Genomic DNA, 27,172 nt, shown 5'->3' on the forward strand with positions numbered 1-27,172 from the left:
CAACCAGTTGCCACAGGGATCATATCCCTGTGAAAACCGAGTTGCAAGACCTCCTCAATCCACCCACCTAGCACTTCCTACTCCAGTCCTGTCACAGGCTTATCCTACCTCATGAGGTCAGGCTACCTGTGAAAGTAGCCAAGTCATATAGCAGTTCTGTTAAATCATTGCACAGTTTTTTTTATATTGGTATGACTACCAACCAGCTGTCCACCAAGATGAATGGCTACCAGAAAACTGTTGTCAAGAGTAAAATTGTCCACCTGATTGCACAACGTGCAGCTGAGCACAACACTCTCAGTTTCAGTGGTTGCTTCAAAGGCTGAGCCATCTGGATCCTTCCCTGCACCACCAGCTCCTCTGAACTATACTGATGGGAGTCGTCCTTGCAACAAATCTTCCACTCCTGTAATTGTCGTGCTCACAATCTCAGGTAACCTACTGTCATCGGATCCTCCACCCATCAGTTTACCCGTCCCGTTTCCTGTCAACACATCCCAATTCATGTCCTCATATCTACTTCAGCAAGTGCTGCTTCCCATTGGCTGCTACGTTTGTGCCAGCCTATATACCTGCCACCCCTTCCTCCTGCATTCATAACTGGCAAACTGGCCGCCTCCCTCCGAGCTGCTAGCCACCCACCTCCAATCCCTATCCCTGCCTCCCGCTCCCATTTCCCTCTACCTGCCCCGCCCGACACTACCCCCACAGCTCCCAGTCCACCTGCCGAAAAATAACTTCGGTGGTGTCGGTCGAACTGGCAACATGCAGGGACAAAGGCGTGTGTATGTGTGTATTCAATTTTCTCCAGCTCGTCAAAGTATAACTCTGAAAGCTACCAAGTTTTATTTCTTTTGTGTGTGCCTGTTGACAACTCAATGCTTCTGATTTTTGGTGAGTGGTGTCCTTTATTCCTGAAGCATTTACACATCATTGTTTCAAATCTTTCTAAAAATTTCTTAGTGAGCGTCGGCAGACAACGCCTTTGTAGAACATTTCTGCTAGGTAGAAGCACCATTGGTTGGTATTTCTTTAAGTATAACACATTAGTAATGTATAAACTATCTGACAGATTTTCCTAATGATTTCACTCATTATGATATTACGATGCATGAAAGAACGGATCAAATAACTGGAAAATATACTAATTATACGTAAAAATTGTTATCGTTGAAACTTATGAATGATTACGTTTATCTTTGGTAGTTGGTTGGTAGCTGTGTAACATCTGTGAATGTTGTGTTTTTAAGTTTTCTGCTAACCTGTAGTTGTCAAAACAAGAAAATGTGTGATTGCCATATGTGAATGGTGATTTTTCCATTGCGAGAGTTTTATGACGTATCAACAACTTGAAATAGTAACTGATTTGAAGACTTATGGCCTTATATACATTAACGCTCGTCCTCACGTGACAAACACTTGCTGTGGCTAGCGATAGGGTGTCTGATATGTCTGCATTTGTGACAGCCAAGTAGTTTGATGTGTGAAGGTCTCGATGGCGCTGCAGTGTGCAGAGATACATAACTACCCTGTAATGACAACTGAAATTTGTATATTTACTATTTGGTAAGAACAATATTATGTAGTTTCCTGCTACTTAGTATTTAGCGTTTTCATTTTCTCACATATCAGTCAGTACCGACACTGACAATACGTTAATTTTGGTAAAAGGTGATCGAAGGGCAACTAACGCTACCACTGTATTTATTTTTTGATCTGCTGAAAATACTTAAGTTCGCTGTTTACTGCACCCAATGTGAATACCGCAGTGGTTGCATGAGATACGGGAATATCAGAAAGTAACTACAGTGAAAGTAAACGATTATGATGATATAGTCGTTGCCCAGCATTGAAAAGGAAGGACTCCATAATTTGTAGTGCCCGTCGGGCTTTATTCTATAAAATATCAGCCATTTGAGGGGGACGGTGCTGGGGCGGATGGGGGGAGGGCAGGGGAGGAAAGGAAGTCGTTATTACGATATTTTGTGCTGTACGTCCAAACTACTAACTCCCCAATTCCAACTTTCGTAATTGCTGCCCAGAACAGCTGAAATTTTACTAACGACTGCTTACTGTATTTGCATGAAAAAAATACCATTTTTCATAATTATTTACCCACCGTTGGTAGTTTATTTCATTTGTCTATTGCAGTTTAGATTTCTGAAAATGCAGTTTAGTTTATGAGGTAACAGGAAGTTATAATAGTCAAAAAGTTTTCGTCCACTTCATGTCACCATCAGTTAGCCTCATAACACCAACCACTGATTAAATTGATATCTGATATTTGCAACCAAATAGGTACCCAAAATAAACCTGCCATAAATCCAGATGCTGACCTTAACCATAACAGAACTTTAATGACTGTAACTGTAACTCAGTTTGAGATAGTATACTGTTCGCGCCACCCAGTTGTTTATAGGATGATCTAAACAAATACATAACAAGATATGGTTTGGCAGAAAGTAATTTCCTATTTTGTGGATTTATTAGTGATGCTTGTGTGTATTTTGATTCATGAACTATTAACAACAATGCAATGTTTCTGAGAAGCTACATCCACACTCGGCAAACCACTGCAAATTTAGTGCAGAATGGACTTCTCATTGTATTGGATTTTCTTCGTGTTCCACATACGTAAGGAGCATGGGGAGAATGACTGCTTAAATACTTCTGCTTGCACTGTAATTAGTCTAATTTTGTCTTTGCCATGTGTGTGGGGGACACTGCATAGGAAGCTGTTGTATATTGCTAAATTTCTTACTTTAATATGAGTTCTTGAAACTTTGCAAGCAGATTTTACCAGGACAGTGGGGCTCTACCTTCAAGCAACTGCCAGTTCAGGCTTTTCAGCATTTCTTTGACTTAAAAAACTTGTGACCATTAATGCTGCCCATCATTATATACAGACAGAACCCCCTTTAGCTCTATTTGGTATGGCTCCTGCAATTTGACCAATATCCTAGGACGGGTTGCACAAGTGTTCGAGGAACCTCCTTTGTAGATTGACTGTGTTTTCCCAGTATTCTGCAAATTAACTAATGTCTGCCACTGGCTTCACCTATTACAGTGTCTCTGGGATTATTCCAGTTTGTATCCGCACAAATTGTTACATCCCAATATTTGCCTGAATCAGCTGATTCCACTTATGACTCATTGATACTGCATTAATCAGGTACTCTGTTTTTATGAAGTCCACAGTTTTACATGTATGAATGTTTAAAGCAAGCCTCCAGTCTTTGCACCTCAGCTTCAGTTGGTGACTCTCCATCCAAGACAATATGTTGCAGACCCAGAACCACCAGTCCAGTCACAAATTTTGATACACTAAATGATCGCATTTTGTTAATAAAAGTTGATGCCATCAGATACTTTTCAGGAGTCAAGAAATACAGTAGGAACTGGTTTGCTTCTTCCATGGTTTTCAGGATGTCATTTGAGGAAAGCAAGTGTGAGTTTGGCATGACTGATGTGTTTGGAAGCTGTGCCATTTGTCACATAAGAGTTCATATTGTTAGAGGCACCTCACTGTGTTTGGGCTCAGAATACTTTCTCAGATTCTACAGTGTGGTGATATTGAGCAGTTGTTTTGTGACTCACTTCTACCATTGTTTTAGATAGTTGTGTTCTGTGCTTTTTACCAACTTGTGGGCACAGTGTTTTTGTTTGATCTATGGTAGGCTATATTGTGCGTAAGAGGGTATAAACTTTCAGCAGTAAATGAACCAAGTTTTGATTCTTCTCCATGTGTTTGCACGCAAATGGTTTGTAATATGTGAATATTACCGTTTACTTCCACATTACTTCACTTCTTCTTATCTCAGTATTTCTCAAATTAAGTACCCTAGGTACTGAAAGTCAAGATTCATTGGGTATTGTGGTAGATGACTCTTATTTGATCCCACAGCTACTGTATTTGACCCGAGACTGTCTCTTGAAAGCCACAGTTGTAGTAGAGCATTGGGAAACAGAAAAAAAAGATACAAACCTGTAACATCAAAGTGTCTACTTATATGATGACTGTCAACTGGTGATCAAAAGGCTCATTGCCATCTATCGGCCAAAGTTTACTTATGGTGATGACTGCTTTCGCATTGTGTGCAAACGTTAGCTATTAGTTGATGTTTGCTCATAGGCAACCTGGCGACAGTATACAATAGCTAATGAGAACTGCTGTATCTAATGATTTCTTTCGGCAAGTAGGAATTGATTACATTTGTTTTTTATATGTAGAATGCCAGAATAATTTTTATAGATCTGATTATTATGAATTTTAAGGTTGCTGGCTGATTTTTCTTATTTGTTTGGTTGTTGGTAAAACAAAGATGTGCTGACAGACTGACCACTAGCAAAACCTGAGCTTAGTTAGGTTGGAGTGTGACAGTTTGGTTGTGAGTTGGGAAAGCCAATGAATGTGTGTGTGTGTGTGTGTGTGTGTGTGTGTGTGTGTGTGTGTGTGTGTGTGTGATCTGTAGCATAGCCTGAAGTCTAAGTTAGGTTGGAATGTGATAATCTGCTTGTGAATTGGTGAAAGCAGTCTCACCCCAAAAATTAGACTGCTGTAGTAGACCAATGTGTAATGTAGCATTAAACTTAATTTTGTCATTGGAATAACAGACTTGTATGTGCTATTACCAATTTTGCCAAAAATATCAATCATTCGGCTAAATTCTAGCCTTATATAACAAAATACCAGCAAATTTTATTTACAAACCATAGGCAAATTATGAATGAGGATCTCATTGACTACGTACATCTCACCCACGATTCAGTGAGCCAATTTCTCAGAATTCTTCACACGAACTGTCACCCACAGCAGCACACAACGGAAAAGCAGAAGACAACATAACTGCATGTTTACCCATCTATTTCAGCTAACGATACTATTAAAATTGTTTTAGCACTTCTGATGTGTTTAGTTTTTGTCAAAGCTTTATGTGAGTTTTAAAAGTTCCAAAATTTGTTGTAGTTGTAATTCCCTGTTAAACTCTAGATAGTATAAAACTAGATGAATGAGCCATTTGGAGAAGAGGAGGCAAAATCTTCATGTAAGACCATGCATATGTTAACGGTTCAGTGTTATATGCCAACATTTGGACTGACATCTTTTTTAACTATCAAATTCTCTTCTTATTTATTCCTCCACTCATCTAGGAAAAAATAATAATCCAGTTCATATGTGTCTCCTTACCAAATAGAGACCTTCCTTCCTTTTGTGATGAAAAGTAAGTTTTTAATGTTTTACTTTTATATTTGTCATTTTACTTATTTTAATACAATGTAGGCCTATTCCAAATTTTATAGGTGTGATGCACAGTTGCGCAGTTAAGGGATGGGCTGAAAGATGCAGAAGCAGAATGAGGCGATGGCACATCAGCGCTCAGCTCCGCGATGGAAAGAATGGATACCTCTTGTCACTCAGCAGGTGTGTCAGATTCAAGTTTAATGTGACAATTTCTTGAGAAATCAATATTCAGGATCTTATGAACTTCTCATTATAAATCATATGTTGGGTATCTTGTGAACCAGAGTATCTGTACTAGTACTTGTTGGAAACACACATTACATCTGCGTGATCTGGAAGTAATGGCCACTATTTATCTTTCCAGTAACACATTGCTATGTAAAATATCAAGTAGGTCATCCATCTGTTTGAATTTCTTCCACGCCTTCATCTTACATTTAAATATGAGTATATACTTGAGGGTATATGGGGGCGAAGGGGGGGGGTGCTCACAGCGACCACCTTAGCGTTGTAAATTTGCTTCATCAGTTACGGCATTGCAACATTTATTTCATTTGCAGACACAGTAACAGTTCGTACCGATGAGCAGGTTTTTAAAATAACAACTTGGTATGTGACTTATGCTGTATATGCAAGACAAATTAATAAATGGAATAAGAACACAAAACTGACAATTAAATATGAAACTGAGCAATGGAAAATCCAGGTTGGAATATCAACAGTTATGAAAAGGATAGATGGCTACTCACTATAAAGATGACACATAAGTTGGAGACAGGCACAACAAAAAGACAGTTACACACAAAGCTTTTGGCCTAAGCCTTCTTCATAAAGGAAAGGAATACACACACATAGCTGGAGGTCCGGCTAAAGCAGCTGGAGATAGCGGTCATGTGTGCATGAAATGTCTGCTTGTGTAAATGTGTTTTCCTTTCTTTTCTGAAGAAGGCTTTGGCTGAAAGCTTAGTGTGTAACAGTCTTTTCGTTGTGCCTGTCTACAACTTGTGATGACAGTTGCATTCCACAGTTCTTTATTTTCGCTGTTCACAAGACTCCTCCCCCCCCCCCCCCCCCGTCCCCCCGTCCCCCGCCTTCCCCAAAATTAAACAGTTAATATGGCCAGTTCACTATTGGTTAACTTTTGATAAGCCTCACTAATAGTTTGCAGGCAAACATCAGCATACTGCTACAATAGCTTACCATTGAACATTTATGAGCAGTAAAAACCTAGCCACACAGTTATTGCAGAATAATATGGTACATGTGACACTATTGAACAGCCTGTCATTATTTTAACACAGCCTATTTGTGTTACACTTATTTCACGGTTAAGTTGATGCATTGTTGTTGATCTAACCAATACAGGTTTCTCGTCTGAAAATCGGCCATGGACTGACTGTCTCGAGACCAAAATCAGGCCTTTATATATCCTCACAATAGTAGGTACTGAAACTATACGTTGTTCGATGTTTAATTTACAGAAATTACAATTAAACATAACTCATTCCATTAACTGAATATATAGAGAAATTCCTTCTTTTTTAATAGTTTCTTCTACTACAAGGGTTAGGCTGAATTATTTGTTTAAATGATGAAATTAAAAGATAGTGCTATACAAACAATACTTTTGACAAATCTGGTAATTACTTTGGAATTAATTAAGGGCTGGCTTTGCTAACATGTTTTGGAATAGAGCCAAATAAATACTTAAAGACTGCTAGTGGTTTGTCTTCCAAATATGTATAATCAGTATAGAATTTATATTTGTTTATAAGTCAACAATAGAATCTAAGTCGTGGAACAATTACTGATTTCACCCTGTAACAAAATATATTAACTAGGAATAATCAAAATAAATTAGGAAATTGATGACACACACAAAATTAGATCTGGTGGTATAGTCCTTAAGATTGAGGGCCAGCCTTTCTATTTTATGAAAATGCAGATTATACTCATAAGTGTTAATGGTAATTAGTCAAAAACTGAAAATAAAATGAATTTACGGAGGCAGATGGCAAAACAAGAGAGGAAGTAAAAAGATCCCAGCTTGCTTTGTCACAAACTCAACGTGTCATCTTTATGATGAAAAGCACTCTATCCTTTTCATAGTTGTTGACAGTTAATCCGTATTTAACAGTACTGGAAGACATGGAAGACTTAATTTAGTTGCTGCTTGGAAGAAATTTTAACTTGTTGGTAGTAATTACATTTTTCCGTATAATCAGGATTAAATCATTATCCTCGGTTAAACTGAACAGCCAGCAATTTACATTTGTTAGTACGTGTCATTCATTATGAAACATCACATGATAGAGTTTTTTTTACTATTTTTTTGAGTGTGAAAGATAGTTCAGCTGCACTAAAATTTTTTACATGTAAATATGGCATTTAGAGTTGAATTGAAAGAGTAAATTATACCTTCAGAACATTGTTTAAGAAATGGCAGCTAAAGATGCATTAAAATTCTAGTGCAATCACCTCTCAGAGAATTAGTCATAAACAATTCTTTGTCACAACTGTACACCCTAAGAACACTGCTGCTTCTGGTCAAATTAACCAGTCCAACGAGGATCACAGAGGTACATATTCTCTTTTCTGCTCATCTGTAGGAATGTTGCAATCTCTTCTCACAAAGTAAGGAACCTCTTCAGAGATTATCCACAGCTTAACTATTGAACTTTGGAGTGGTATTGAACATTGACATATTTGGCTTCAAAATCATCCACGAATTCCTTAAATATACAATGTTTCAATCCAGAGAACTTACGTGAAGTTCGCAAAGTATGAGAGAGGTACTGGAAGATTTGGAAAGTATGAGAAAGGTACTGGAAGATTTGGAAAGTATGAGAAAGGTACTGAAAGAACTGACATTGTGAGTGCTGGTTGTGATTATTGTGGTCCAGCATACAGTTTGAATCTGTCAAAGTTTCAAATAAGGAGTGAGAAATGTATCTTAGCGAGAATGTGCAGAAGTAGAGTGATCCTTATGATAGAGGCTTAATATCTTGGTGACATTGAGTTCATTTGAAACTGAGTGCTAACTTAGGTACAGGAAATGTAGCACAAATCAGCCATAGCATGTTGAAATAGTCAACCCGACTTTCAGTTGAAGTGATGCAAGTCAACTATAGGAAATCAGTCAGAACATTATGACCACCAACCCACTGTTGATATAAACCTGTCCAGGTGATCCACGTTCAGATGGCGTGGGGCTGGGCAGCCACCCCCATTTACAGATGTCAGATGTCATTGGCTGGGCAGACTGGTAAAACAGGACCATTGGCAAACTGTGGTGAACTAACATCAGACCTTAATGTTAAGCAGAGAGCAAGTGTGTCTGAACACACAGTGGAGCAAACACTTTTAAAGATTGGCCTCCACAGCCAATGACCCATGTATGATGTAAACATCACAACATTGACAAATACAACTGAAATGGGCATATGGCCGTTGGCACTGCACGTTGGCGCGGTGGCAGAGCATTGCATGGTCTGATGAATCCTGATAGCTTCTTTGTCATGCTTATGGGAATGCGAAAATCTGTCTTCTTCCAGGGTAAGAGCTCCTTGATACAAATACTGCTGGACAGAGACAAGCTGGCAGTGGCTCCATTATGCTATGGGGAACATTCATGTGGGCATCTGTGGGTTCAGTGGAGCTTGTGCAAGGCACCATGATGGCCAAGGAGTATCATACACTGATTGCAGAACACGTACATCCCTTCATGATGATCATGTTTCTCGATGGCAGTTGCATTTTTCAACAAGATAATGCGCTATGTCACAAGACCAGGAGTGTGATGGAGGGGTTCAAGGAACACAGCGGCGAGTTCCAATAGATTTCCTGGCCCCTCAACTCACCAGATCTGAAACTGGCTGAACACATCTATGATGTGATTGAACTTGGTGTCAGAGCTCATCGTCCCCCACTGGAATTTACAGGAATTAGGTGACTTGTGTACGCTGATGTGGAGCAAACTTCTCCCAGTGACCTAACAAGGCCTCGTTGCTTCCATGGCACTATGTGTTGCTGCTGTGTCCATGCCAAAGGTGGCTATACCTACCACCTATTAGGTAGGTGGTCATAATGTGGTCAATGTAAATCAAATGACTAGATGGAGTTAAGAAAATGCACCCATGGAATACAAATCCAGTGCCTCAACCACATCACTCCCTTCCAAATTAACACTGTGCCATGCTCTGTTCTTGCCATCTCAACTCAGGTTCAGACAGTTATTAAAATAATCTTCGGAAAGTACTTTCATGTTTTCAAACACCACCATTGGAAACAGACCTCCAACTTCCTATCAGCAGCTGATCAACTGGCACAGTAGTTAAGATACTGGAGCAGTGCCACCAACCATACCAGAATTTGTGTAAATCTACCTGGGGATGTATTGAAGAATATAATACAACCAATGTGCTTTGAACCTTTATGTTATTGGCCAGTATGGTGACTGTAGTGTCATGCAAGCACATGTATTTTAACTAACAAAGTATAGGGACCACTGCAGAAATGGGGATTTTGGGCAAGCATGTTCTTGTTTTTCTGTGAAACATTTTAAAAAAGTTTAAAATATAGACCACAGTGAGGAAATAGTGGTTTTAATGAAGGGCGTAAATGTAACTATTGAATGTACAAGCAAAAGAGCAGTATTTTGGACTTCTTGCGCCTTGTATAAATGAAAAAAACTAATTACTTCTTCTAACTTGTTTCTGATGTGACCATTATAGAAAAGTTCCATAAATTAAGTACACTCATGGTGCCAACATATTACTTCATGCTCCCCATCCTTTTTTTTGGGGAGGGGAATGATGCTGGTACAACATGTACAATCTTCTACTAGCTGTACAGTGGCTTGTGGAGTAAAGATATAGACAGGGATGTGGATGTACACTTGCCTAAATGCATTTTGTGGAGATTGTAACTGCTGAACAGTTGAATAATGTTGCTGTGTGAATGATGTTGGTGGTGGTTTCCTATGGCAGCCAGTGGCTCACAGTACATGGCTGGTGATGTTATCATAAACGGTAGTACATTCCTAATCTGTGTCGCCATCTGCATGAATGATATTTGTATTCATAATATTTTGAGTTATGAAAAGAATAGTTGCTACTCACCAAATAGCTGAGATGCTGAGTCACAGATAGGCACAACAAAAAGGCTGTCGGAAAGTGACCTTTTGACCAAAAAGGCCTTTGTTAAAATTGGATAACACACACACACACACACACACACACACACACACACACAGACAACCACAGTCTCTGGCAGCTGAAGCCTGACTGTGAGCAGCAGTGCAGGATTGGAGAGACAACTGGGTGGTGGGAGTAAGGTGGAGGCTAGGGTGGGGAGGGGGAGGGATAGCAGAGTAGGGGTAAGGGGTAGGAGCAGTAAGGTGCTGCTTGTGGGAGTGTACAGGGACGAGTTGGAGACAGAGTAGGGCAGCTAGGTGCAGTCAGGAGGTTAGACAGAAGGTAGGGGGAAGAGGGGGGTAGTGGAAAAGGAGAACATTAAAAAGACTGTGAGTGCATTGGTGGAATAGAGGGCTGTGTAGAGCTGGAATGGGAAAAGGAAAGGTACGAATGGGTAAGGGTGATGACTAAAAAAGTTTGAGGCCATGAGGGTTACTGGAACATAGGATATATTGCAGGGAGAGTTCTCACAGGTGCAGTTTAGAAAAGCTGGTGTTGGTGGGAAGGATCCAGTTGGCACAAGCTGTGAAGCAGTCATTAAAATGAAGAACGTCGTGCTGGGTGAGGGGTGCTCAGCAATGGGGTGATCCATCATTTCTTGGCCACAGTTCGTTGGTGGCCATTCATGCCGACAGACAGCTTGTTGATTGTCATGCCCATGTAGAAGGAAGCACAGTGCTTGCAGCTTAGCTTGTAGATCATATGACTAGTTTTGCAGGTGCCCCGCCTTTGACGGGATAGGTGATTTTAGTGACTGGACTACTTCATTGTACGTGGGCATGACAACCAACAAGCTGTCTGTGTGCTTGAGTGGCCACTGGTAAACTGTGGCCAAGAAACAGCTGGACAACCCCATTGCTGAGCACATCTCCCAACACTAAGTTCTTCATTTCAGTCACAATTTCAGAGCCTGTGCCACCTGTATCATTCCGACCAACACCAGCTTTTCAGAATTGCGCAGGTGGGAACTCTCCCTGCAATATATCCCACATTTCCATAATCCTCCTGACCTCAACCATCGTTAGCCATTGTCCTTACTCATCTAGCTCCTTCCCTGTTCCCATTCCAGCACTACACAGCCCTCTATTCCACCAACACATCCTTAGTCTTTTTAGTTATCTCCTTTTCCACAAGCCCCCAAGGAGTCCACAGCTCTTTTGTGGGTATGTGTGTGGTACACATGGGGCCCTGAGGTATTGCAACCTCTCGTTTCTCCCAGGCTGCACTCCCTTTGCCATATCCACTCCTTCCCATACTAACTCCTCTGCCTCCTGTCCTGGCTCCTTGCTCTTTTCTAGTACCTGAGCTGTCACCGCCTTGTGTGTACCTAGTAGTAGTTTGCTCATATTTTTGTGGCATTGGAACTCCCGCCACACCAGGCAGCCATTGCAACAGCTGCATCGTACCCATGGAGTGAGCACCTTATTGGAATGGGTGGACACTCTGCACATGAAATGTGCTAAGTTCTGCGTTCCTAGTGGCTCTTCTACGGCCGTCTCTTCCGATAGGAACACTACTCTTTGTACTCCTGCTTTTGCTCTTCCGGCCTTCCCCTGCCTGAGCACTCCCCAGGAATAGAGCCTGGCCTGATGGCTTGGGGCGAAACCCTTTCCCTGTTACTTGGTTTGTTCCAGGACATGCAGGGAAACGTTCGCTGCTACCAGATCATTATTTTTTGTAGAACACATCAAAGATAAATTTGGTGAAGTTGACTCCCTTAGTGAGGTGTGATCAGATTCTGTAATGATTAAAACCTCTTCTGCCAGTCAGTTGGCATCCCTTTGTGTATGTGAGCACTTAGGAGACGTCCCAGTGAGTGTTATTCCTCACTAATCCTTAAATATGACCCAGAGCATTATTTCCCATTGAGACCTGCTCCTTCAATCTGATGAGGAACTTGGGACTTATCTGGCACGATGCCAGTGTACATTTCATTGAGTGAGTCTGGAGAGGTCACAAGAATAATCGCATTGATACCAGCACTTTCATCCTGGATTTTGAGGGGGTACCCTTCTGGAAAAGTGAAAGTTACGGTTTGCCATTGCAATGTGAAGCCCTGTGCCCCATCTCCCAAGCACTGTTTCTGGTGTCTCCATTTGGTCACACATCTTCACAATGTGAGGCAAGTCCTATTTGTGGTGACTGCAACTGCCCTCTCCATGTTGGGAGTCCTTGCACTCCACTGTCCAAGTGTATGAACTGTTCCAGACCACATTCTTATTGCTCACCAGACTGCCTGATCTACAAAAGGGGAAGGAAGATTCAGGAACCAAACTCTTGAACGTCTGTTACTCTGAGGCCTGACAGAAATTTGACTGTCTCCGCCTGGTATCTTTAAAATTTAACTTTTCTTCTGTTGTGTCCCTTCCTTCTCTTCCTTCCTTCATACCTCCATTCTGTCCCCTTCTCTTTCCTCCTCTGTGGCAGTTACCATTTCCTTCCCTCGACTTGCCCTCTTCCTGACCACACCTCCTCTTGCCCTCCGTCATTAATGATGATGGACACTGACTCGACACAATGATTGATTCTTGTACTACTCTCCTCCAATGGAACTGTAATGGTTACTACTGTCACCTTCCAGAATTGCAGTCTCTTCTTTGTCTCTACTCAGTAGCTCGTGTTGCATTGCAAGAATCTCGTTTCGTGGATAGTCATTTACCGACTCTTCATGGTTTCCAAACCATCTGTCGGAACGAGGCCAACCTTTTGAGAGCCTCTGGTAGTGTCTATAACTTGGTCTGCTTGGACATTTAGTCCCTGGCTGCCTCTTCAAACCACACTAGAAGCAGTGGCCATCGGAACCATTTAGACTCTGTGGTAATGATTTGCAATCTTTATCTTCACCTGACTGGCCTCCTATGCTTCCTGCTCTTTTTGACCTCCTTACACAGCTCCTTCCTTCGTTCCTTCCCCTTGGGGATTTTGAGGCCCATAACCCTCTGTGAGGTGGTACTGTGACCACTCACCACAGCAGGATTGTTGAAGACCTGCTGGCAGGGCTTGATTTCTGCCTCCTCAACACTGGGGCTCCCATACACTTTCATGCGGTACATGGCTCTTTCTCAGCCATTGATCTACAGCCCTGGATTCCTCCCCTCCATTCTATGGGGCATTCACAACTATTTGTGCAACAGCTATCATTTTGTGGTTGTCTTATCTTCAGCGTCACTCACCTGGGCACGCTTCCATGTAGGCTTGTAGTAATGTGGATTAGGATGCCCTTTCCTTGGCTGCCATCCCAACCGCTTCATCACATGACAGCACTGATGAGTCTGTGCAGAGTTTGACCAATGCCATCCTTCCACTAGCTGTTTCAGTGATTCAGTCTTTGTCGGGGTCTCCTTGGCGGAAGACTGCCCCTTGGTGGGGCCTTGAAATTTCTGCAGATATTAAAGACCACAGCTGTGTCCTCCGATGCTACAAACAGCATCCATCTCCCAACCACCTCCTGGCCTTTGAACAGCTTTGTGCCACGGCCCTTTATCTTCTTAAACAGTAGAAACGGATTTGTTGGGGACGATATGTTGCCGCTATAGGGCTGCCCACTCCATCTTCACATGTGTCAGCATAGATCAGGCATATTTTTGGTCGCCGCACTCCTGAGGGTGTCCCAGGAATTTCCCTGGATGGTGTTGTCCTTACCAGCTTGGACTCTATCACTGAGCATTTTGCTCGGCATTTCATCCAGGCCTCAGAGTTCCAGCTTATCAAACACTGTGTGGAACCACTCCCTTTATCTTTCATTCCCCTTTGCCTGTAGCCTCCTTGTGCCCTGTTTAGTGAATGGGAATTCACAGCAACCTTGCTCTCTGCCCTGACATGGCTTGTGGACAGGATCAGGATCAGATGCACAACCAATGCTTCAACACTTACTGGTGGCCAGCCAATGTTATGTACATGCCCTTTGTAACTATTTCTGAAGTGAGGGGGAATTCCCTTCCCAGTGGCAGGAAAGTGTCATTATTCCAGTTTTCAAATTGGGAAAACCACCCCTTCAGATGGACAGCTAGTATCCGATCAGTTTAACCCATAACCTCTGCAAGTTATTTGAACTTATGGTGAGTCAGAGGCTGTATTGGATCTTTGAATCTTGGGATCTTTTGGCTTTGATGCAGGGTGGTTTTCGACAAGGCCGTTCTGCTGCAGATAATTTAGTCCACATGTATTCTGCTGTTTGAATGGCTTTTGCCCGCATCAACACCTTGTTGCAATCTTCTTCAATCTGTATAAAGTTTATGGTACCACATTGTGCCACCACATCCTTGGTACCTTATATGAGTGGGGCCTCTGTAGCCCGTTTCCAGTTTTTATCCAGAACTTTCATGTAACGCTTTTCAGGTACAGGTTGGCACCTCCCATAGCACCTTCCATCTGTAGGAGAAAAAGGCTACACAGGATTTTGTTTTGCTTGTCCCTCTCCTTGTAATGGCTATCAATGGTCTGGTGGCGGCTGTGATTTTTGATCGTCCATGATGAGCGTTGCTGAATGCGGACCAGAGGGAGCAATACACTGACTGCAGTGCTGGGTTCTCACTCATGCCTTCCAAATCTGGCTGCCAAGACCTGCACTATGCATTTCTGTCATTTCTGTACAGTCCACCCCCATTTGGATCTATACCTTAATGGCCATTCCCTCAATTTGGTGGGCTCCCATAATTTTTTGGGACTGGTCTTTGATGCCCCATTGACATGACCTCCCCATCTTTGTCAACTGTGGCATATGTTGGTCGCACCTCAACGCTCTTTGATGCTTCAGCAGTACCAACTGAGATGTGGGCCCCTCTGGTCAACTACAACTCCACAAAGCATTGGTCCAGTTCCATCTGGATCACAGGAGTCTCGCATATGGCATGGCATGCTTGACCCGATGCATCATTGTGGGGTGTGGCTGGCAGGTGGTGCCTAGGGGACTATTCCTTGATCAGCCTCCCAGCCAAGGCAGGGGTTCCACTGTTTTGGGTTCTGCATCAACTGCAGTTTATTGCTTAAGTGTTATGCATCTGCAGCTCCTCAGAGCACCTGACCTACAATCTCCTCTTTCCAGATACAGAGATCCCCCTCCTACAACAGCAGCCCAGGTCCGGGGTTTCAATCACCATCCACATCTGGCCCATTTTTTCAGAATTACAGCTTTCCCCTTTACTACCTCTTCTCCGGGCCTTTTCATGTATTCCTCAGTGGTGCATTCCCTATCCACAACTCTGCCATGACCTATCACAAGGTCCAAAAGACTTGACTCCACCTGAGGCTCTCTGCTGCCAATTCTTCTCCATTCTCATCATGTTTCGAGGTTCAGAAGTAGTCTATACTGATGGCTTGATGGTTGCCAGTCGCACTGGCTTTGCTTACATTCAACAGGATGTAATGAATTCCATTCCTTGCCAAATGGCTACAGTGTTTTCACTGTGGACCTGGTAGCCATTCTCATGCTCTTGAGCATATCCTTTCCTACACTGGTGAGTCCTTCTTATTTGTAGCAGTTCTTTGACTGGTTTACAAGCTCTTAACCAGTTTTACCCTCATCATCCCTTGGTCCTGACTATCCAGGATTCCCTTTTTTGCCCTCAAACAATGTGGACACCGGACTCTGGGTCAGATTGGGATCCTGGGGAATGAACTTCCTGATAGTCAAATAGGCTATCAGCAAGCCGCCTCTTGATATTGTTATTCCTAAACTGGTTCTTTTATCGTTATTATGCTGTTAAGTTCTAAGGATCTGGAATATGGAATGACACTCTGACTTCACCAAACTAACTATGGGTGATAAATGAGACTACGGATATGTGGAGGTCCTCTGTGCGGGCCTCTCGCAAGGTCTCCATTGTCCTTTTCCGGCTCTGCATCAGCCATACTTTGCTGACTCGTGGTTATCTCCTCCATCACGAGGATCCACACCACAGTTGTTGTGGTGTACGTTTGGTGATGGTCCACATTTTGCTGGACTGTCCGAAATCTACCCTGTGCTGCACTCTTTAATATTCCTCAGTCTCTACCCGTGGTGTTAGTGGATGATGCCTCAGTGGCTGACGTGGTTTTACAGTTTATTTATGAAAGAGCTTTTATCACTCTTACAGCGCCTCAGCCTTGTTGTTCCATTGAGGAATTGTCAGGACGCCCTGTTGGCTTCTCTGCTGCAACAGGACAATGGCTGTGTGGGCTTGGTGGCCTGCAGCAGCATTTGTCCTTCCCGTTCTTTTTCTCTTCTTCCCACTTATCGTGTGTTCTGTTTGATGTGGTGCTTTTCCTGTTTTTCTCCCGCTCTGTCCATGTTGCTAGTCTTTTTTGTGTATTATTGGGTGGGATGCCTGTGTTAAGTGGCTGTGGGTATGTCCCCCCAGTCGCACTTTCTACCTGTGAGGGCCTCCAGCTGCACCCAGGATGGGCCAACTCACCCCTCTTTCTTCCTTTACCCCTTTCCTTCAGTCTTTAAACCAACCAACCAACCAGAATAAGTAAACACTCCTGCTGTCAGGTCAGCACAATGAGATATGCTTATATGGGCAATAGATACTGATCTGTACTGCTTGATTAGTTTTGGTATGTTTTACCTCAATTTTAACTTGTCGAGCTTTACACCAAGGAATTTTACACAGGATGTTCCATTTAATGTCTAACCATTAATGTGTACTTCTGGTGCTAACATGTCACTTTGGCTTGTGTATTGTGAGTAGTGAGATCAAGAATTAAGCTGTCAGCTGTGAACCACCTATAAGTTTGTTCAGCAATCATAGAGTTTGGACTCGTGCTTACTGTGCCTGTCATTATCAAACAGAACCATTTTTAATTACCTTTAAAATCATTGGAAGATCATTTATGTAGATTAAGAACAAGTGGGCTCAGTATTAATACTTGGGGTACCCCATAACTTATGCTCCCCTATTCTGAGATTAGTTTTAAGTCTGTGACACCATTTGTCAATGAAGCACTCTGTTGTGAATGAAATGTAAATGCCATTAATGCCACAACACACTAGTTTAGCATGGAGAATTTTGTTATCCACACATTCAGAAGGCTCTGACAGGTTCATAAATATACCATCTGGATAATTTTTATTGTTAAGCTTTGCTAGGACTTAATTTGTGAGGTACTGTGTTGCACCTTTGCGAAGAATCTAAACCGAAACTTAGGGGCCCTTATCTAGTTCAGCTCAGTTAAATGAATTGATAATCTATAATTGGCCACTTTCTCAAACGTTTATGGAAAGAGCGGAGAGAAATATGTGTGTAGTTAGGTGGTCGCCATACCTCCAGTTTATAGATCGGTGTTACTACAGCATATTTAAATCTGTCAAGAAATGTGACCTAAGTCATTGATTGATTACAAAGGCATCTTAAGGGTAATCTTATCAAGTTTGTACAAAATTTTAATATTCTGCTATATACTTTTTAATGATCTGATGGATTTCTTTTAATCTCCATAGGGGTAGTATTTTTGACACTAGGAATGCAATTTCCTTTTGGTCACCATTATTGTGTGTTTCTTGTTTGTTAATGTTCCAAATGGGCTATACTTTATTCTAGCAGTGTTTTATTTTTGAGCATAGTGCATGTTTCCATTACTTAATGACAGACTGAAGAATTTGCAATATTGGTGGTAATGGAATATAAACTCTTTACTACAGCTTGCACTCTGAATTAGGCAAAGCTCTCTCTTCACAGCATAAGACACTTGTCCTTTTCTGTACCTATATCCTTATCTTTGGTTTTGTTTGAAGTTAATGTTGTTTGTTTTAGGGGAAAACAAGACTCATAGTGTTGTAGACATGTATTTGAAAAAGTGTTCAATTGTCCACCAGTGGTGTCTGCTTTAAAAATTTCTCCCCAGTGTTCTTCACATAATTTCTCTCTAAACACTGTGATAGTCATTTTTTTATGATTCTGCAAGATAGTACCTTTATTCCACGATCTGTATTTAACTGGTCAGTATATTTTGTTATTAACATTTGGCCATAATGCTCAGAAAAACCATTGGCAGTTGTTTTTGCATCTACATTGCTACAGGTTGCTTTGTCTAAAAAGAAACTGCCAGTGTCTGTTAAACAATGATTCTCCAGTTAAATCTGCAGAACTTTTAATAACTGTCTGTAGTTGCAGTATGAATCTTAAGATACATCCTGCAGAACAAATTTGCTGACATTCCATCTATCCTTTCATTTTGTTGTATGGATATGAGAAGTTCACTCTACTTAGTAGACTTCTGATCTGATGGGAGATATTAAATGCATTTTCTTTGACTTTGATGAATTTGTCCTACTGCTGTATGTTGTTTTGCTTGTAACTGTTTGAGCTGTTATCTACTATATTCTGAAGCTCTATCTTTTGGATTAATTTACCCTAAAAGGCTTAGGAAACATATAGGAAATTATTAGGATATGATAGATACTGCTTTCGTCAAACTGAGTGCTTCTGACAATTTGCCATACAATTAGGTTCTCACAAAAAGCATTCAAGTGCTAACCACACCATACAGAAAGCGCATATTAAGGAACAATGAAACTATCACGCCCATATGTAAACGTCATCCCCCTTTCCTGAGCAATTTTTCCAAACTGTGCAGTGACATGATCATACATTGTTTATCATACTGTTCAAAGAGTGACACAGTCCTCACATTGTTTGATGTTCTCAGTTGTGTAATTAAAGTTGTGGTGCAAACTGTTCCCTGCACCTCCTACTGCTATGACACATCTTTTCCAAAATTCTCCTCCGCAGGATGTAAATCGTAGGTGACATTTCTGAAGTGTGTACTATGTTTAAAAATATTAGTTACCTGGTAATTACTTCGTAAAGGTTTATATATCGGTTCTATATTCCCCTCCTGTGACTACTACCAGCAATAAGACTTTCTTGTTCATCTTAAAATGTTTCTTTCTCGGCTTAGCTTGCACCTTAGGCCTTGTTCTGCCATACTGCTTCTGAACTCCCTGGGTATTCTGAATGTGTTTGCCCAGTTATATAACATTTAACCTGTTAGAGACAGGTAACTGGAGCTATCAAACTCCCAGCATCACCTGGATGTTTTCACCAATTTGAAAGGCTTGTCTAATCTAGCCATAACAGTAGTAATACTGCAGACTGCAGTTCACAAACCTGCTAACTGTTCTTGCACTACGTCTGAATACCCTCAGTGTTTCAAGATTAGCTGCTCTTTCTGCTTTATTGTGTAGTGACAGTGACAATCACTGGATCTCCAGAAAGGACCAGCGTCTTTCCTCACATAGGCTGTATTACAAGATCTCACAAAGAAACAACACTGACGTTACTCTCACTGATTGCCATTCTTGACAGTTCTGCAGAATTTTGCAAACTTCTCCATTTTGACAGTCGATTTTTGCGTAAGGTAATCAGTTAAAAAGCTTTATGCAATGAAATGCAACACTTAAGGGATTTATAAATTTAATTTTCGATAAAATATGGAAATGGGAGGTTGTTGATAGACTGTACTGTTTAGCGAGCAAAGGTAGCAATTCGTTGCATAGTTAAGGCACTGAGCCATCGACAGGCACATAAATAGAACATTATTAGCTTTTGGACAAATACTGTGTGTGTGTGTGTGTGTGTGTGTGTGTGTGTGTGTTCACTTCACTTCACTTCACTTTATAGCTCTGAGAATGGTTTTTCCCACAACATTATCAATTTTGTTTATGTACCTATAAAAAAGCTCAGGTATTTGAGTAGTTATCCTTACTCCTAAAATCATTTTTTTATTAAAATAATTTATAAATGAGAATTATTAAGTATAAACTGCATTGTATTTAAATGTACTTTATAAGTGTAAGTATTTTACATAATGAAATTTACTTGTGAGAGGAAATGAGAATTGTTCATCAAAGATAATTTTACTTATGAAGTAGAATTAATATCATTTAGAAAAGATAATTAAAATTATTGACAAAAGATCATTTATACAGTTTTTAAGAACAGTTTATTTTATTATATTCATTAGTGACATTTATCCAGTATGCGGGATAGTTATAATTAAATTTTCCCTGTTTAACATGTTATAACATGGAAACTAATTACCGTACAATTATCAAACTTGGTAGCATTAATGTCCAGAGTATTGGGTGCATGATTTCCATGTGTCACAGTGCCACCATCCAGTTCCAACTATGACCACCAGGTGCTGTGATCAGACATCGTGATTCATAGTCTCACACACTTGACCAGTCGCAGCGCACTTGTTGATGTGTCAACATGAGCTTGGAAAAAAGGAGCAGGGAATTATTGGTGAAGCTCTATTATCAAAACAACAGTAGTGCTGCATCTGCACTTCAGAAATATCACTGGCTGAAAGGATTGAGGAAGGGTCTGTTTTCTCCACCTGCTGTGGGGAGCACGATGAAGAAATTTGAATCAATCGGAGAACTGGGCATCGCTTTGGGAAGAGGCCGATGACTGGTTGCATCTGAGGTGGTTGATAAAATTGCTATTGCTTTGGCAGACAACACTGCACACAATTCCCGATCATCAGGCAGTGGCATGCTGTGTCATGACAGTTGAACATCCCATGGTCCACTGTACGTAAGGTGCTTCAAACCATTCTCAAATGGTATCCGTGCAAGATCCAGATTGCACAGCAGCTTGCACCACAGGACATATGATGCTATGTTGACTTTGGTCTCCACTTTCCCACTAGAATTTAAGTTGATGAGGGCTGGCCCACGACCATCCTATGGACAGACAAAGCTCATTTTTCTCTGACTGGTGAAATGAACACACAGATTTTCCGAGTGTGGGGATCTTCACCTCCAGTCACTGTGCATAAAGTTCCCCTGTGAGGTGAATGTGTCACCATATGGTGTGCATTCACAGCTACATTCATCATTGGCATTTTTTTGTAAAAGAGGTTGGTGCTCAAGGACCAAGGATGTGCAGTCTGGCTGTCCAGCATTACTGTGATATGCTTTGCCACCATGTCATACCCGCCCTACAGGAGAGAGACACATTGAACTCAACAGATTTCGTGCACCTATTACTTGTGAAGTTCACCTGCTTCTCAGAGACACATTTGGAAACGATCGAATTATCAGCCGATCATTTCCAAATGCTTGGTCAGCATGATCACCTGATCTACGTGGTATTTCTGGTTGTGCGGCTGCCTGAAGGACAGTGTTTTCCAGGGGAACATTCACACATATGCTGATCTGAAGTGCAGCATATCAAGAGATGTAGTCAGCATACCTACGGACATGCTTTGTTCTGCTGTGAAGAATGCAATCCTGTATGTCCAGGCTCTTCTGGACACTGATGGGCACCATAATGAGCCTCTTTTGTAGCAGTAATGATACCAGTATGTAAGGGTATGATGTATTGTAGCAGCACATTAAAAGTGTTTCAGTTGAATTAATTCTGTATTATTTCTCTTCCCCATGTCCTTGAGATAAATGCTACCAAGTTTGGTTCTCGTATGGTGATTAGTTTCTGTGTTATGACATGTTAAAATAGAGAAAGTTTAATTATACACACCTGGTATATGTGATGTTTTGAAGTTACTTGGTTTTCAGTTTTGATTGATATTCTAACGTTTCTTTCTGAGCCCATCAGATGTATTTTTGTAGTTAATGTGCTTTATACAAAGATTGTGAACTTATGTTCCAAATTACCTTTTTTTTTTTTTTTTAGTTACGTTTGCGAAATTTAATCCAAGTTATTGCCTACAATGTTGGTATTAATGGAGAAGATAGTCATGATGTGAAAATAGATTGGGCACACCAACAGAAACCAGCCAGGACGTGCTGTTCTCCAGATTACATTCTCCAGAAGCAGAAATCTGACAACAAAAAATTTTCTTTCTACTACACTTTACACTTGACAACAATGTCATCACCATTTTATACCAGTGAAAAGCTGGAGAGTGAAAATCCAAAGTGGGAAGAAATTGAAGTGAATGATTTTGTGGGCAATGTAAATACTGCAGTAAACGGTAAGAAATAGAGCAATATATGTTCGTATGTCTTTTATAGTATGTATGGATATGACTTGCATGTATCTAAGGGACGAAGGCCATGATAATTTATTGGAGAAATTTGCAGAATTGATCTCACTGAGGATAAGTACTATTCCTTCATATAAAAAATAATTATGAGAATCAACTTTACCAGCAATTGCAGGTAATGGAACAAATGTTTTGGGCTGACAGTAATGCTCTTTGATGCTCCTGTTATAAGTATATAAAACTCACTACATTTTGGTTTCAATATCTGGTCAACATTTATGTAGAAATCATGTATAATTTGTGTTTGATAACAAATGTAATGTAACAACAAAAACAATGTATAATTTGTGTTTGATAACAAATGTAATGTAACAACAAAAACAATCAATTATTGACAAAATTATTTAATTAGATAGATAAAAAAATCTACTCAACAAGTGGCGCCAGAACATACACATAGAGGGCTGTTGCAATTGGCAAACTTTCAGAGCCAGTGGCTCCTTCTTCAGGCAGAAGGGTTGAAGGTGAAGGAAGAAGGGTGAAGGAAAAGGGCTGGAGAGGTCTTGGAAAAGGGGTACATTTTGGAAAAGTCACCCGGAACCGTGGTCAAGGGAGACTTGCCATACGGGATGAGGGGGCCAGACAGTATATGACCCATTATGACAGTCCTATGTATTACTTTAAGTGCAAAATTTATGATTTTTTGAAGCAACAGTTTATACACAACTATCTATACTAAAAAGAATGGGATTACCATGAATCAGGAGAATTCTGTTGCTGTCTGTGCGGATCTGTGCGATCTCATTGCACCAAAAAGTGCAGCACAGAAACTTTCAAGTTATTGATAATTAGCTGTTATGTTCCTATAAGACTGCTTCAAGACTTGTTGCTCCATTGTTGTCCACAACTACTTGTTGATAGTGAACTATTTGTCTGCTCAAATCATTTGCCATTCTCCATATCATAGAACCTGTCAGGTAATACCAACAATTCACCAAATTTATAAGCAAAAAACAACACTTTTTTGTACATAAATTGCTTCCACATTTTCTCATATATATCAGGCTTCAGTATGTGCAGTAAGTGTGGTAAGCCTCCCCTGACCACACTTCTGGGTGACTTTCCTGAAATCTACCCCTTTTCCTAGACCTCTCCAGTCCTTTTCCTTCATCCTTCTTCCTTTGTCTTCAACCCTTCCGCCTGAAGAAGGAGCCATTGGGCCCGAAAGCTTGCAAATTACAACAGTCTTTTATGTGTGTGTGTTCTGCAGCCACTTTGTGAATAAAAGTAATGTGTATGTTTATGGCATTTAACCCATGTCATTCTAATTTTTTATGAATTTCTGGCTTATCTGGATTTTCAATAATTTGCATGATTTAGGAGCACCTAGTCCATATAAACCAGATTCCACTGTGATTCAGAATATCTAACAAAATCTCCCACATTTGAGATCTCTTATGAATCTCTTTATTTCACAACAGCATCTTATGAACGTATTTAGTAAATTTGCAAACAATTTAACATGACAAGCTGCAAAGTACAAGCTGACCGAAAGAGTAGGGCAGGAAGACCGCATCAAATGAAGAAATTTGAGTACAGGAACAAGGGGTCATAGTTCTATATTTACAGCATTATGGCAGTGTGAAAATGATGGTCAGTTGGGATATTTGTTATGATATGCTTATGTTAACTAGTATTGGCAAGTCTGTGTACAAGAGCATACTAATTTTTCATGTACTTTTACCTTTTTAGGACATGTTGAAACATGAAACCAGGATATGTGATTGTTTTCTTTTCTAAAGAAGTGCTGTATGGCACATCAGCTAAGTACAATACATATGTGTGTGAAGCTTTAAGTTTTTCTTGTTCTCATTGTGATGATTGATTAGTCCAAATGTTTTGTTTATGTATACATTTTCAGTGGATTACATATAATTTTGAGTAAAGACTTCCATAGGTCAGATTCCAATTACATTCCTGTAGCCTTGAATACCTGCAACTGTGGCACCTAGTTCCTGTACTCAAATTTCTCTTTTTGATGCTGTCTTTCTACTTTACAATTTTTGTCAGTTGTTTTTCTGCACCCCGTGTATTAGCAAAACCCAATATATATCAGTCCTGTGTACTACTTTAAGTGCAAAATTTATGATTATTTTGAAGCAAAAGTTTATGCACAACTATCCATACTAAAAATAATGGGATTACTGTGAATCAGGAGAATTCTGTTGCTATCTGTGTGGATCTGTGGGATCTCGTTGCACCAGAAAATGCAGAACAGAAACTTTCAAGTCACTGCCAATCAACTGTGATGTTTCTATAAGACTGCTTCAAGGCTTGTTGCTCCATTGTTGTCCACAACTACTTGTTGATAGTGTAGTATTTGTCTGCTCGAATTATTTGCCATTCTCCATGTCATGGAACTTGTCAGGTAATACCACTAGTTCAGCAAATTTATACCGAGCGAGGTGGCACAGTGGTTAGCACACTGGACTCGCATTCGGGAGGACGACGGTTCAATCCCATCTCCGGCCATCCTGATTTAGGTTTTCCGTGATTTCCCTAAATCGTTTCAGGCAAATGCCGGGATGGTTCCTCTGAAAGGGCACGGCCAATTTCCTTCCACTTCCCTCCGTACCCCGAGCTTGCGCTCCGTCTCTAATGACCTCGTTGTCGATGGGACGTTAAACACTAATCTCCTCCTCCTCCTCCAGCAAATTTATAAGCAAAAGGCAGCACGTTTTTGTACAAAAATTGTTTCCACATTTTCTCATATGTGTTCTCTTCAGTATGTGCAGTAGAATGAACACTGATTATCTAATTAATGCTACTGCTTCCCAGTTGGCAAATTAAAACTCATGTGCACACCATGTAGTAGTTCTGCTGGTACTGGGCTGGCCAATTCAGCAGTTTCTCGCTCCCTGTCAGTCCATTGTCACTGTTCAGTGTGACCACTGAATGTTTTCTTGAGACAGATCACACTGTTGTTATGCCATTCGTAATTGCAACTAAATATGTCCATTGTTCTTAGTAGTTTTGATAAACTTAAAATAATAGTACAGTTGAAAAGAAATCTCTAGTTGATTAAGCTTAGTCTGGGTATGAAGTTACAAATGCAACACAGTATCAGCCATGTAAAAGATCAGTGATGCCATTACAAAATATGTGAGTGTGTTTGACGATGATGATGGAAGCTTGTACCAGAAAATGATGAAAATGGCAGAAAACCAGGATTTAGACACTGCATTTTACACATTGTTCATGAAGTACATAGCCAAAGGTAAGTGATAAATGGTCTTTTGAATTGTGAAACTGCCCTCTAAATGGACAAGAAACATGGGTATTACACTGATTTTAAAGTAACTATTGGCTGGCTTGTATGTTTCAAATTGAGACATGCAAAATAGGGAATTAGACAGTCAGAGTGGAAAACTGTTAGCCAATACCGAAGCTGCTAAACTTTTCACGCTGTCTTTTAAAAACATTATTAATAAGTAAGGCTACAAAAAAGTCTACAGTGAGAAAAGTTGCTTATATTGGAAGAAAATGCCAAGTAAGTCCCATGGTTTTCAAGAAGAAAATATCAGTGCCTGGTTTTAAGGCAACTAAATCACACACAACAGCTGGGGTATGTGAAAACGTAGCTGGAGCACACACATGCAATTCTTGCTAATTGTTGGAAAGTCCTAAAATCTGTGGTACATTAAGGGAATACAAATGCAGCTAGAAATCTAAAAGTCCAACAGAATTCACAGATGGATGTAAACATTTTTGTAGAATGTTATAAAACTCTACTTATCCCTCAAGTCAAAAAGCATCAGCTTGCAACTGGAAATTCTAGAAATCTTTTGTTGCTGATTCACCCTTCAAACCTTTTACTTGTAAGGGAAAATGGAAAGTTTAAAGTTGTTGTTTTGTCTTCCAGCATTACTCATTACTTTAGTCCTCCAATCTATGGAGCGGGGTATCATTATGAGCTTCAAGTCTTATTACAGAAAGGCATTACAGCATAAGGTATTGGATCAGGAAAAAGTAGGAAAAAAATTACTCTGTAAGTGTACGAGTAAACTGACTTGAATGATGCTATGTATGCAGCAGCAAAAGCTTATGTTGCTGTTAAAGACACTGTACTAGCAAGAGCTGGGATCAACTCCTTCCTTCAGATATGTCCATCAGTACATTTGAAGAGCCATCAAACAGCTGATTTGTGTCCAGATTGGTTGGGCTGACTGAATGAAAAATCTTCAGGATTTGAAGAACGCTACCAGGAAAAAATATCAAAGTCAGATCAAATGAAAGTATATGAGCCCAGAGACGCTTTCAGGTCTCGGACATCATTGATATATATATGGACTGAAGCTATGAATGAAAATTTGTATCCAGACCCAGGCCTCCTGCTCACTAGGCAGATGCTCTAACCACTATGCTACCCTGTCACAGTGACTTTGCACAATTGCATTCGCATTAATGTAGTGATGGGACAACCAACTGTTTTTAACAACCTATTGGTTAGTCTCTGCGGCCTTGTCATCTGTATGAATGTTTTCACTCACTCACCTTGTTTAAATGGTTTCACTCAATGCAAGACAACTGACTGAAACACGTCTCCAGTGGTTGTGGCAATTATATGAATGTTTTCAGTCTCTGGGTTTGAGTGATTTTATTTACTTACTTTTTCAGCCTTTTTGTTTATAAATGAACCATGACTAGAGTTGACATCTTTTTTAGAGACAAATGAAATATCTTATTTCAAGGAAGTGGGAATAAAAAGAATCTTCCTAAAAAGTAAAATATTTTCAAA

General features: G+C 40.5%; 1 protein-coding gene across 1 annotated transcript in view; it reads left to right on the top strand.

Moving 5' to 3' along the window:
• The first annotated feature begins 1,222 nt into the window (after positions 1-1,222).
• Positions 1,223-27,172, top strand: part of LOC124777281 (UV radiation resistance-associated gene protein) — a 103,608-nt gene continuing 77,658 nt past the window's right edge. Inside the window, exons 1-3 of the mRNA XM_047252624.1 lie at positions 1,223-1,566; positions 5,302-5,422; positions 22,062-22,362. Of these exons, the coding sequence (XP_047108580.1) occupies positions 5,342-5,422; positions 22,062-22,362 (382 nt within the window). The 5' untranslated portion in view covers positions 1,223-1,566; positions 5,302-5,341. The remainder of the gene's footprint in view (positions 1,567-5,301; positions 5,423-22,061; positions 22,363-27,172) is intronic.

Source organism: Schistocerca piceifrons, chromosome 2 (assembly GCF_021461385.2).
Source record: "Schistocerca piceifrons isolate TAMUIC-IGC-003096 chromosome 2, iqSchPice1.1, whole genome shotgun sequence".
Classification (NCBI taxonomy): domain Eukaryota; kingdom Metazoa; phylum Arthropoda; class Insecta; order Orthoptera; family Acrididae; genus Schistocerca; species Schistocerca piceifrons.